This window comes from Columba livia, chromosome 4 (assembly GCF_036013475.1).
Source record: "Columba livia isolate bColLiv1 breed racing homer chromosome 4, bColLiv1.pat.W.v2, whole genome shotgun sequence".
Taxonomy (NCBI): domain Eukaryota; kingdom Metazoa; phylum Chordata; class Aves; order Columbiformes; family Columbidae; genus Columba; species Columba livia.
In genome coordinates, this window is record NC_088605.1 from 76,790,517 (window position 1) to 76,804,570 (window position 14,054).

The 14,054-nt window shown below is 39.2% G+C and overlaps 1 protein-coding gene across 3 annotated transcripts in view; it reads left to right on the forward strand.

Moving 5' to 3' along the window:
• Nucleotides 1–14,054, forward strand: part of GRID2 (glutamate ionotropic receptor delta type subunit 2) — a 565,730-nt gene that overhangs the window by 99,807 nt on the left and 451,869 nt on the right. For all 3 annotated transcript variants that reach the window (XM_005498033.3, XM_065062416.1, XM_065062415.1), the window contains one exon: nucleotides 6,936–7,091. In XM_005498033.3, coding sequence (XP_005498090.2) covers nucleotides 6,936–7,091 — 156 coding nt within the window. The remainder of the gene's footprint in view (nucleotides 1–6,935; nucleotides 7,092–14,054) is intronic.

Genomic DNA, 14,054 nt, shown 5'->3' on the forward strand with positions numbered 1-14,054 from the left:
TTGACAGGCAACTAATTACTGAATGTCTGAGCAAGTCGCTGCACATCTGCTTAATATTCCTTCATGTCTAAAATGGGATTATGATTATTCACGTGCATATGGCTTTGTGTAAGTGGTTCTTGACTTAAAAGCAATGCAAGGTTTCATTTAAAAAAAGTCCAAGTTCAAGCTAGTTTCTCAAAAATATTTGTGAACTTGGAGTAATTTGAGTTTGTAGCCACTTTGGGCCTGGAGCTGGAGGTTGACATTGAGCTTAATTTATTTCTTCTATGATTATTTCTTTACATGGTAGAGCAATAGGTTCTGAGCCTTAGGTTTGTAAGTACTGTATTGTGTAGTGCTGTGGTAGGAAGTTTCTTATAAATGTGAAAAAGTGGAAGAGATGATTGGGATTGAAGGAGGTGTCTGACACGTCATGGTTTATGGAAATAGCTCAGCTGCCACCTCACTCTCACCTTTTTGTTTTGCCTTCCAAGAGCATCAAAATAATGGAAGTCAATGGAAGGAATAGCTGTTGTGCATTCCTCACCCAGTTTCTATCTTAAAATCAGAAACTGTGACTTGATTTTTTTAAAAACAGAATTTTTACGGACATATACTGTACCGTGGAACTACCCTTTCGCAGATTTTGACTACATTTAATTGACTTGCAGCGCGGCTTTGGGAAATGTAAATTCATGGGCATTTCATATGACAGCGTTATATTTTTCAAAGGCCTGAGGCGTCCTTGCATTCACAAGCAGGGGCTAATAAAAATAACAAAGCAGTATATCGAATCAGTCTTTGCTCTGGTTCTAAACCAACATATGAGCAAGCTCCGTACACTCTTAAGATTTTATTTGTAGTATTTTCTTCAAGAATGCGGATACTATTTGGCAAATATATGATCATCGCACTGACTTTCTGTATGGGATATTAATAATGCGGCAATAGTATCTACCAAACCAGATGCTTTTCACAGCGAGACCCCAACTTGATAGTTAAGGATATGATAGAAACATGAAAAGCCTCTCATTATTATCAGCTCATTTGTTGCATAATGAATGTGAAGATATTATCACTGTAGTTAATCACCACATCAAGTTGATAGTGGAACAGTGCACAAAAGATGTCTTAATTCTTACCCTGTGAAAGATACGTCGTGTATAAAATGGATTGTTTATGTGATGATAATATTGTGTCCTGCTGCATTTACAGAACTCGGTAGCAGTCTCCAATGCCACAACTGGCATTTATGCTGTATTTTTCAATTAGGAGGAACAAATTCTTTGTGGCTTTGCAATTTCTGCAATTAGTTGTCTAGAAGAAATGCAAGATGTATGTCAATTGTTATGCCTTTGATATAGTAGTTTTTATGCTCAGTTTCTACTGAAGGATCACTTAAGTTAATGAGAATGTAGAGCAATTGAGAAGGGACTTGATTTACCAGATTTTATATAAAAGCCTTTTAAAGATGCTTTTGATTATAAGTTGTATAGAAAAAGAAAAAGGCACCTGAATAAATGCATTTTTTAGCAGCACCCCAGTGGTTTGCCTTTCTCTCTCCTTGTACTCTCTAGCCAACAATAATCCCCCCAAGAGGGACTGGCAAATGACAACTGTTTTTTTTATAATGAGATTAATGGGACTCTGCAAATGATTTTGATCAATTGTCCCATTTTTTTGTGTTAAATATAAGTGTAAAATGGTGGTTTAGAACTCACGAATAATTAGAAATGTCTGTCAGGATGAGCTTATAATATATCAATAGCGATGGGAAAGTGTTCATGCTTGTGCATACATGCCTGATGGGCAGTGTAAGAAAGGAGGAGATGATCTTGGTTTGTTCTTTCCATATGTGACCATAATTCTCCATGACATTGTGCAGTTAAACAGGAAAAGCTTCCAGTGTCTGTAGTAGTACTGCAAACTGTGAGAGCGGTGATCTCAGAATTTCTGAAGAGCTCCACAGATCTCCAGCAACTGTTGTGGCCAAACGAATTGATCCCAGACTCCCTCTAAACATATTCAAATTAAATCTTGCAAAACCTATTGATTCCGTACCCTTCGGGCTGGTGTTTCATTCTATATTGATTTATAATTATGAAGGCTGACATACAATACCTGAAGCATTGGCACTGTTCTGTGAGTTTTATGATTCTATGTAAATCTATCCAAAAAAAAAAGCTCATGAAAAGCTGAGTCACTATTTTCTTTGTCAACCTGTCAAGCCACCTTAATACTTCTAAAACTGTTTAGTATACTCTAGAGAGAAAACAGAACAAACAACACCAAAACAAAAAAAGAAACTATGTCATATAGTAGAATACTCTTTAGTCAAATAATTTAAAACCAATAACAGACTTATGAAACAAGTAGAGCTGCATTGGTTGTTTTACTGTGAGACTGGGACACTAAAAACCAACCATGTCTCAGCAGAAGAATGAAGAGACTTTTCTGTGTTTAGATAACTGCACTTTTCTTGCTTTGACTGTATTTGAACCAGACTTTGCCTCGAGCAGTTCGCCAGATTGAAAAACCTGTAAATTTCTTCATTCACCTCTTTGTTCCAAATATTTAAACTTAGAAAACAAAAAAGCAACAAAGAGGAGGCCTCGGTGTATTGTTTACATGATGTTCCAGCCATACAGCTGCACTGAGAACAGGTGGTTAATCACTTTAAAAAGGAACTTTAAAAGGGATCATGTATATTTTTGGTGTAACTCCCATGGCGAGAAGAGGCCCCTTCTGCAGTGGTTGGAGTAAGTGGTGCCACATGAGTGGAAGGTGAGCACAGAGTCTCATTGTAATGTGTCACCTGGGAGAGATGATTCTTATGCCTGAAGTCAGGTTCATGTGTATGAAGCATTTACTGAACTTGGGTGTGAATGGGGAAACACAATGGAAAACTCTTTATTCTCCAATCCAGTTCTTTAATCTTTGACTTAATGGTTGTGTCCAACTACAAGGGTAGCTCACAACATGGCCTGAAAAAATACCAGCCCTTCTCTGTCAGACTTAGACCTTCATGAAAGTCCATTAAAAAAAATACAGTAGGCCTGATGCTTCTTTTGCTTGAACATTCTTATATCACTAATATTCCAGAAATTCCACTGCAGATCCTCTGGTCTTAATGTGCTGCTTAAAGTGGACTTTCCATAGGTCTGTGTAGATTTGGTGTTGACAAATACTTTGTTAAGCTGATAATTTTCTTTTATGTGTCTGATAGCTAGTTCAATTTCTTAAGCTTGTAAAACTAGGAGGTATCTAAAGTAGCAAGAGCAATCCAGTTTGGCAGGCAGGGGGATGTTGCTTTTGCTGCAGAAGGAGCTGGCAAAGGTGCTCTCAGGTCTGCTGCCTCCTTCACCCTCATCATGGGAGCTGTGAAAGCCTTGAAAAATTAAAATGAACAAACAGGTGGAGTTTTGAACAATTTGAGCCTGGCCTAGATGCGCTGCAGTGCGGAGATCCCCGGGGTGCGGAGCGGGGAGCCCCTGGGGAGCAGACACATGGGGCTGATGGCTCCAGATGCCAAGGGCTGGATCTGCCCTGAGCTGGAGCCCCACGGTGGCCCCGCAGAACCAGCCGTGGTCCCCAGGGTTGGGAGCTCGACAGCCGAGCCCTGTCCCGCAGTGTGACGTGCGAGGTAGCTGAGGACACATCTGCTCCAAACTCTTGCTACAGAGGAGATATGAAGGATTTCCACTCCCTTTGTGCTGCCGCAGCAAAAGCGAAGGTTTCTGTGCCTGTTCCAAGGGGTTTGTAAACCCTTTCTAAAGGGTTTGTAAAACCTTCTCAGCTTAAAAGAGAAAGGCAAAGCATGTGTTCCTGTTATTGATGAAATCAAGATGTGATTGCACCTAATCAATGTAGAAACTTAACAGCAGCTTTAAATGTACTGCAAGTGAAATTGTAGGGTCCAGCTGTGTCAGCGCATGGTGAATACCGGGATAACCGGAGCTGTATGTACAAGGAAAAGTCTCTGTATGTGTCCTTAAAATCCCTACATGAGCACAGCCAGACTTGCAGACATGGCAAGTCCCTCTTGTTCTTGTTGACAATAATGTTATTACAATATAATTTACCTTCTAAGGCTGTGTGTATACATTCAGTCAATCAGAAATGACAGTGCACAGTATAGCTAGGTATTTGCCATTACAGTTAAAAATTAATGGATTCTATAAAATTTTCCCAACCAGACGCTCATCTGGCATAGAATTAAGATGGGATTTTATTCTAAAATGTATCTTGGGATCTCAAATATGGGTGTTATAGTGAATTATGGGCCGAAGTGTTTATTGCTTCTATTAGTGAGATAAGTGTGGATGATGTTACATAGTGAAAATCAAACTTCTGTGCTGAAATTGAATTGTGACCTCAGTTCACAATGGTGTTTAACCCACGTGCTCCCATCCTCTTGGAAACAAGGTATTTAATTTCCCGAGACTAATAGGGGGCACTGAGGTCCAGAAATGTCATGCTTTCGTAGTTAATAAAATTATAATACTTGAAAACTCTGCAAGCAGTGGACTTTGTCCTTCCGTAGTCAATGGAAAGATGAACATTGGTTTAAATATCTTCACGCTTCATCCTTTTGGTCATGATGTGTTTCTCTCCCATTTTTACATTTTCTGGCCTGATTCCAGTAGACTGCGCAAATGATTCTAGAAATAGCTGATAATATCTAATTTGGATTGTGTTTTTGTGTGTATGGGTCAGCAGGACAAGGGATCTTTGGAAAGCCTTTCTAATTATTTCTTTGGTACTTGGCAAACTTATTGAGTATTTGTATGATTTGGTCTGTATTCATTTAAATGGAAGGATATCTGGTGCCACGGTAGAGTGTGAATGAGGTAGTTAAACACAAAGAATTCTCTGCTAAGCTACAGGACATTATTGATGTGCTGAGGGTCTTTTAAAAAGCCAGTAGAGAATTACATTTGTGCTGTCCTCATGCAGATACTGAAATAAAGCTGAAAGTAATGACATGCTAATAAAACAGGAGGGGGAAACTGGTGCAAAGTAGTTGCTGTGTCAGCGTGTTGGCTCCTGATGCAATCACGGGAATACTCTTTGAGTATAGTTTGAAATGACATATTAAGCATGAGACCTGTTTCAGAGATGAGCAGTGGGAGAGGAAGAAAAACAGCACCTACTGCTGTATAAATTTGAAGACTTCTTGTCTTTGTAAATAGTTTTGTGGAATCATTTTTTAGAGAGCCAGTTTGTGGGGCTGTGTCATCATCATGGATATAGGTGTAACCCCAAAAAGAAACAAGTGTGGTTTTGGTTTGAACTGTTCTATGAGATTAGAAACAAATACGTTTTAAGGTGTACCCTTGAAAAAAGTTTTTTGTACCCTTAAATGCTACCTGGATACACCAATAGTTGTCTTTGTGCAGAAGACATCGTTTGCAGCGTCTTGCATACCAAGAATATCCTTGGCAGTGTGCAACTTTACTTTATGGAGCTAAATAAAACAAGGGAAATAGAAATGGGTGCAGGGGAGAAAATGAATGTTTTCATCTGAGATTTGCACAGAGATGACAGGTGAATGAGGTGGAGAGGTAAAGAACAGCTGTTCCAGATGGCAGCAGCTTCAGGAGGGAAAATGCTGGAGTCAAAGCGGTCAGGTTGTAGGAAGAGATGATGCTCATGTGGGATGAGTGGTGCTGGCAGGGAGATAAGTGTTGGAGGTCAATGGCAAAAGCAGATAAACACTCAATGAAGTTTCTTTCTCTTCAAGTAGCCGTTTCCTGTAAATGAATCTTTTTGTTGTTGTTCTTTTCAGCACTGATTGCAGGTATTTACCTGAAACAATCAGTGATCAGCATTTTCTTTGGCTGCCTCCACATACACTGCATACAGTTTTGTATTGACAACAGACACTCAAAAATAAATGAACTTGGAAACTGATGGAGAAATTTCATAATGATTAAATACAGCTTTCAGAAGCCTGGTTTTCAATTATTCTTCCATGTCTTCGATCTGCTGCCTGGAAAGGGATCTTCAAAGGTGCTTGAAAATCCAAACTGCCCGGATTTGAGGGTTGCAAACAATGTAGTTCTTTATAGGACCGCAACAGTGTGATTTGAGCCATGTCTGCATCAATAGTTGATACAAGAGGCAAATGAAAACAATGGGAAATTAGGGATAGTAGAAGTGACGCTATAGTTAAAAAAAAGCAAATGAAAAAAGAAGCGGAAAGCTCTAGATTAGCCTTGGAGTTGTTTTTCAATGCAGGTGGGGAGCTGGCGGTGTGAATGTTGGACACCCTCGCTCTCCCCGCTCCTCTGGGCTTCATGTTTTGGGGAAGAGGCGGAACAGTCGCTTTCTGTTGGATTTATAAAAGCAGGCACTACTTTAATTAACCACTTAAACCGAATTTACTGTCTTCAAGAGTCAGACAGTTAGCTGGAGTGGTTCTTTTACAAATCCAATAGGAAGTAGACCTAAAATAGTTTTATATCGGCTGCTGACCTGGCTATGGATCATGGTTGTCAATTCTAACTCATTTTCCTGGTGCTGCTACTATTTTAGGCTAGTTCTTACCTCGTTTGAACTTTATACTTTTTAGTTTTTACTAGACAGGATGTTAAATGTATATCCTAGCCTGTTCCATTCATTCAGTGTATTAAACAGCACCTTTGGAAAGTTAATTAGTTAATTAGTTGGTCACGTTCCTATACAGATAATTTGGTTTGTGCTTAAATAGATTTCCCCAATATTTTTAGCTTGAGTCAATGCTTCTCTTCAATTTTTGTCTTGAAGTATATCAAAATTGAGAAATTCTCTATATCGTGAAGTAGCTTCTGGGCTCTGTGTTGAGAGAACTGCTCTTCAGGAATGAGTGAAGGGATGATGTTATAGCATAAAATGTCTTCAGTGCTTATGGTTAATACTTTGAGGATACTGCGGTTGAAAGATGCAAGGTGATTGTTTGTTTTTTTCCCCAGGGGCGATTTTTGATGAATCTGCCAAAAAAGATGAGGAAGTTTTTCGAATGGCAGTTGCTGATCTCAACCAGAACGATGAAATCTTACAAACGGAGAAAATCACGTGTTCAGTGACGTTTGTGGATGGCAACAATCCGTTTCAAGCGGTTCAAGAAGGTAGGACATCTAAATAGATCTCGTGCTGTTGTTTCTGCAGCGACTTGCAAAATACTACCCTGAGAGCTTCCTAGTTTTATGAGATATTTGTTATTTTTGTTGCCTTCTTTTTACACAGAATATCAAATATTGCATTTACTTTTGAATTTAGCTGCTACGGTTCGTGTTGGTGTAGTGACCTCAAACTATAAACTTTACTCTTATCCATTTTTATAAGTAAAGACTCTTGAAAAATTGTAGAGAAGTCAGTTTGCTTGCACCTTCCCTTCTTTGCAGACTGTTTTGAAGTTATTGTCAAACCGGTTGTCCTTACTTTATAACTTCTTAATACTATGTTTTGGCTTAATGTCGTGCAGCTAACAGCACTTAGCTGGAAAAGAAAGGTGGTTGTGTGGATAACCTTTTCATCACATACACCTGGAAGAGTTACCTGTTTTATAGGAGGGATTAGAGATGACCTGATGACTCGGAAAGCCACCTGTGTCCAATATGATTTTGTACTCAGTCCGTCCTCTGTCATTCGGCAATTATTGGACAAGAGATGAGGATGTTGCTTTGGGCTCCTGTGATAGCTGTAGGATGATAACAGGGCTCAATATTTGAAATCCTTCTGAGCTGGATTAGTAAATCGCTGGTATGACTGAGCGCTTGTCTGGCAAGACAGCCATACAAAGTCTTTAGAAATAGGGCTTCAAATTTGTTTCCTGAGCATTTGTTATTTCGTTGCTTTTGTGGCACAATAACTTATGTCTGAGACACAGGTGATGTTTGTTGTAGATATATTGTTAAACTTCTCTTAACAAGAAAACAAAATATTGATGAGTTTCTGTATCCTTGTTGGCTCTGTTTTGACATTTGAGGTTGAATTTGAGGTTTAAGCAGCAAACTTGCACATGGTTGCACTGATACTAGTGAAGTCAAAGGTCAATAGGTGTTTTGTTTCAATGGGCTATTGGCAAGGCAATGTTGATGAAAAGGTCTTTAATGCTGATATGACAAGTTTTTATTAGTGGCGTTCAATTTAGGAATAGTTTTGTTACATTTTACAGATGCATAGGCTTAGGCCATGAGGAGCCTCGCGGTTCGGGCTTCATAAGGCTGCAGCAGGAAAAAAAGTGATTTTGAACGTATTAAAATCAGAATCAATTCAATCTTTTTCAATCTGAAAAGGCCAACGTAAAAACGGAAGCTATCAGATACTTTTAGAATCCAGAGGGGGGGAAATGAGTGCCGTCAACCTTCCACACTGATAACATTGAAGCTGTTTGTCCAGGGTGGATAATGTTAGCTGATAATCTGTGAGTAACATTGATTGACACTGAAGAGGAGCATTTATCATTGTTTTAGAGCAGTAGCAAATTAATTCACAGAACAATGTTTTAAGCAAATTGTTTGTTTATTTATTTGTAACTTAAAGAAAGCAGGACTGTCTAGGAAATCAGAACATTTCAAAGGAATTAATTACCTGATATTTCAATTTTCTATTGCTTTTTTTATTTTTGGAAAGCATCTTAGTGTAGTCAATATTTGAAATGTGAATGGATTAGGTTTGACCTAAGTTTTACTACCATACATTGTGGAGGGGAGTAGGGGGGAAGAAGGTCTGTTGTGATATTGATGAGTTCAAGTAGGTGTTTGCCAGTAAGATCTGTTTCTTTTAAATGCACTAATATAAATGCCAAAATGCCCTATACTAAACACCAGAAAGAAAAAGATAATTGAACAGACTATTTCTGTATTCCATATGTAAAAGAAATACTAGAATGTGGCTAAATCTCATGTGTTTTAATGTGTATGGCATTTGTTATGCCCAAACTTGCTGTTTCCATGCCCTTTCCTTGGAAGCATAATAACAGTGCTATAAGTCTGAGGTGCCATCATCTCTCCAATCAGGTAAAGCCTGATGGGTATAAATTATATTATCTTTTATTATTGTATTCTGCTATTTATTTGTATTACTTTTTTATATATAAATTGCTTGAAGTTTGCTTTGGTTTGGTTCAATTTATTTTTTTTAATGTTTTTGACTTCTTCCAAGCTACAGAATAGCCTTGAAAAATAAAGAGCTTTTCATGTTTGCCAAAGTGTTAATTTTCAGGCATTAGAGGCATAATAACAGCTTTAAATTGGTGTACGTTTGCCTAAAACATGCCTCTCAGTGAACAGAGGAAGTTCGTAAAGAAACTTGCCTAGGATTTTGGATTTCCGAAAAGAACAAGTAATGAGCAAAGATCTGATAAAACAGTGTGTCTTTTATGACTTTTGTTTTATTAGGAAAATTAACAAGTAATTCCCAAACAATGTAAACAGGAACACCCTGATGTTTAACATGGATTTTGGGGGTGTAAAGATAATTAATTTCAGAGCATCAGCTGCTGTGAAGTACTTACTGTTCTTCCCTCCAAATCCGTTTTTATAAATAATGGTGCCCTGAAATGTCTTTCATTTGTACCTTAGGGCATCTCATTAGCAGTTCTGATTGGAGCGGTGAGGCTGTATGGCGAAGCTGCATGGCTTTACCCTAGTGGGGCTGTGAATGACGTGCCCCGTAATACCACTGGACGTACCCTCAGGGGCAATTTCTAGGCACGTTCCAGCATGTGGAAATAGGAGGTGAAATTGAGTTTCTTGAGGTTAGGGAAATTTTGGACAACGTCCTCAGACACACGGTGTGACCCGTGGGGTTGTCAGTGTAGGGACAGGAGTTGGGTCGATGATTGTGGTGGGTTCCTTCCAACTCAGGACATTGTATGATGCTGCAGCCCAGTTGCTGAGATGTGCCCCCGTGACATGCACCTGTGGACATGTCCGACGTGGTATTTTGCTTCGTCTTTTCCCTTTCTTCTTCAATACAAAGTCTTTCATGATATTTTATAATACTTTTGTGGCGCATCTCAAAGTGTTTGTGGCTTTGTGTAATTGAGGAAGAATATCGTGGCCGTGCGTGCATCGGAAAAGCAGGAATTTAAGTTGGCTTTGTGCAGCCAGTAAATGAAGTAGGAATAGCCAGTTTTTGCATGGTAGCAAGTTGGTATTTTAGTACTACAAGACAAGTAACTATGATTCCAGATCCATACTAGCGGCAATAATAAGATATCGTAGTGTATATTCCTTTCTTGTGAGACTTCAGTCTACAGCCATGTTTAAGAAGGAGTGGGATAGGCCTTCGAAAGGTCTTGAGTTCTACAAGAGACTTAAACTATCATTACTTTGGGGAAGTTGTGTTTCTGTATTTCTTTTTAACAGACTTGGAAATTTAGTTGAAATAAGCACATCTCTTCTTTCTCGTTTGTCAGAAAATCATTGTGTTCTCTTTCTCTTTTATTATTCTTTCGCTTATTTCAATATACTCATAATTAAAGCCCAGATTTTATGGTTCAAAGCCTGCTATTTCCTCTAATCCTTAATTTCTCATTAATAACATGATCATGTGGTTGCTGAAGGGCTAATATGAAATATACTGTGCTTTCTTGTGGGATTCTCTGCTGAGTTACCCTGGTAGACAGACTACCACGTCCCTATTTCAATCCACTGCTAATGATTCTCTAAGCCCTCCTTGTCTTCTAAACACTTTTCCACAAAGTCATACTCTTGAAACACTATTTATTTGGAGGAAGATGTTTTCCATTGATGCAGGTATAGTCGTCTGCCACAATTCCTATTGCAAGGCAAGTGGAGGGAGTGGGAGCTTTGGTACCTTGAACCGGAGGTAACACTGTAGGGTCCTAGGACATCCATATTTCCATATTTTAAACCTCATACAAACATTTTCTTTTTATTTGGGGTTGATATACACACACACACACACACATATATATATATATATCAACCCTGCACCTTTCTCCTGCCTTGTTTTTTGATGGTATCACATTTTATGTGTCTTAAATAACGTGTAGTTAATCCAATGTATTCTTCTATAGGCTCCCTATACTGCATGGCAAATAGATTTGACTAATGCTCTTTGAAATCTGCTTGTTTGACAAGTTTTCCTATTGCAATCGTGCATACGTGGGGTTTTTTGTTTTGTTATGTTTTGGTGTTTTCTTTAAAGCAACCTTTTTGTCATTCACGTTAGTCACCAGAGTGTGCTCACAGACACCAACCCAAGCCTTCGTAATGGCTTTTGAAAGCTTATTGTGATCAGTGAAGTAAATAAGGCAGTGAGTCATAACTAAATGGGATTCGGCTGTGGAGTAGCAGTGGTTTGTAGGGCAGCAATATGTATGAAGGTCACATGCAGGATTTTATTCAAGCAAAGTTTTATGATCAGAAATTATGGCCTGATGGATACATCTGCTTTGGCCTTTGGGACTAGATGGATATAATAAGATTGTCCTTTCTCATTTCTCTGATTGCTGTAGAAAGCTGTTTAAAGCCACAGATTTCATGGGCTGCTAAACTTTCTTTTATGTTATGCCACTTATTTCTTGAAATTTCTCAGCCTTCCTTGTGCTGTTTATTAACCAGTACATGTTCAGGTTGAGATTAAACCTTTACAGGGCTGCACTTTTTAACTACCCTTCCATTTCATTCCAGGTTTGCTCTCTTATTTCCCAATAAAATGGATTTTGCTGTGAAATGATATTACTAGGAGAAAAAAGTCAACTAGGATTTATACTATAAAAAGTTAAGGGAGAAGAGGAGCAGAAGCATTTTGATAGTGATAAAAACACTCCGCTGTAAAATCAGAAACTGTTGGAAATGTTTGCAACTGCAAATTGCTTGTATCATCAGTACTTCAGGAAATACGGCCAAAAAAACCTCTTTTGAATTACTTCTCCTCTGCACATCCGTATAATGTACCCGCAGCGGTGGCACCGTGCCCTGTTCTCATAGCGCTGGGTGACAAGCCCGATACACGGGCTTTGTTCTCATTTCAGCCCTGCTAACCCCACAAAATCAATCAGATCTCCAGTTTGCATAAATGCACCACGGGGTATCCAAGTGTTGGCAGCTCAAGAAGAAAGTTCTAACAGCCTTGGTGATAAAATCGTGACAGTTGGGAAGACAGTGGTTGCATGGAGATCAGGGCGAAGGGAAGAGTGAGCATTGACTCAACTACACAAGGGACACGTGGTAGAGACTCAGTTTAGGAGGAGTAGGATGCATATTTAACACATTTTCAGCAACAGTTTCAAAGCTGTTGTGACCTTTCCTAAGCTGGAAGTAATCTACCTAGAGCGTAGTGCAAACTGTACACGATTCGTTTTGAATAAGGCCTCATAGTGTTACAGGAGTTACAGTAATAGCAAGACTTCCACTGCTCTCCAGTCTTTGGATTTTGGGCTCCAGTGTTTTCTAGTTCCTAATTATTTTTGTAGTAATGTTTTCTTCAATTGCAAGACAACTGCCGTTATCTTTGTTTCCAGTTTGAAAGCAAACTGTCAGCTGTATTAGACGTGCAAATACTTGGAAAAAAAAAAAACCAAGAAAATCCTTTATTTTCATCTAAAAAAAATCTAAAATAAATTAAAACAACAATCAGTCCATCAGGAATGGATTCCTCCAAGGCAGTTTAAGTAACGTGAGAAACACAGTTTGAAGAAAAGTGCAAACCTCTGCAGTCCTTAATATTCCCAGATGGCAAATCTAAAGAATTTAAAGTACAGATATTAGTGCTTCTGAAGAGCCTTTTCTGAAGGATGGTTTCCAAATTACTAAGGATGGGGGAGATTATGAGGAGAATAGCCAAGATCCTGCCATCTTGAAGGTGCTGTTATCTGTGCTTTCTCACAGAAGTACCTGAACCCCTCGGAACATCTGCTTTATGACTGCCGCACATCTTTGTTGTGGTTTCAGGAAAGAATACGAGTGTTTCTATGGAAACCACTTTTCTCCAGGTGAGCAGGAGATGCAGCAGCATCCCACTGTTGTACTCGGCTGCATCTCGGCGTTCAGGTGCCACGATGCGGCTGGAGATGTTTCTATAGGACCACACGGCAAAACGAGGACAAGTGTTTCAGACGTTACCCCGCTACCCTTCTGCCATCTTCTTTTCCTTCTGCTTTCTCCCGACTTTAAAGCAGCAGGAGCGATTTTCCTAACACTATTGTCAGCTGCCAAAGTTTGGTGAAATGTTGATTGTTATGGCAGATTTTGACATTTCTATCAGAGCTTCCGCGTTCAAATGACAGACAGGAATTTTAATAGGCTTGAAAGAATTTTCTTCCCAGGCTTTTGCTTAAAAAGCATGTGAATGAGGCAGGGTGTTAATCTCTTTATCTCTCTTTAAAAAGTTGAATGAATAAATAGCTGGACAAGTTTGATGCCCTTTGGTGGAGTGCAGAGTGAATGTTATGACATTACACTAGGAGTAGCTAGATCTGCTGATATTCCCTGCTTCTTACTCTTTCCATCCAGATTGGATCGTTTCTGCTTTTGCAGTGTGCGTATTTCCACTTGCAGGTCGCAAGTATCCGATCTATGTTTTCATCCATTAAACACGGCGCTTCGGTTTGCTGTGCTAATGTGCTCTGACACGCTGCTAGTGGTTTACTTTTAAGAGAGCTATACAAATTGTGATGTGATTAAATAATATCAGTAGTACATTTAAATGTTTAAAGCCACTGTGCCTGAAGGCTTTTGGGGGTATCTTAACAAACAGAATTATCGAGACGAGGCAAATGAGAGATGCTTCATCTTCCTAGATGCCACTTATTTAGCTAGCACCCTAGGCTATCTGTCCTCCAAAGTAATCTCCTTAAATAAGTAATGGACACCCTGTGCAGATTTCCTCCCTGTCTTTTTGTGAAGCAACGTCCACTACAATCACTGCAGCAGTCAATCATCACTGGCCAGCCAGAAATGTCTATTCCCAGACAGGCCTCCCAGCAGGTTGTGGCGACCACCGGGCAATAAACCGCTGCGTTCTGCTGTTTTCTGCTATACGGGTCGTCCTGAGCGCTCTCAGAAAATAGTGCGAATTTGAGCTTTTGCTTTTCCTGACTAAATTACCTGAGTTAA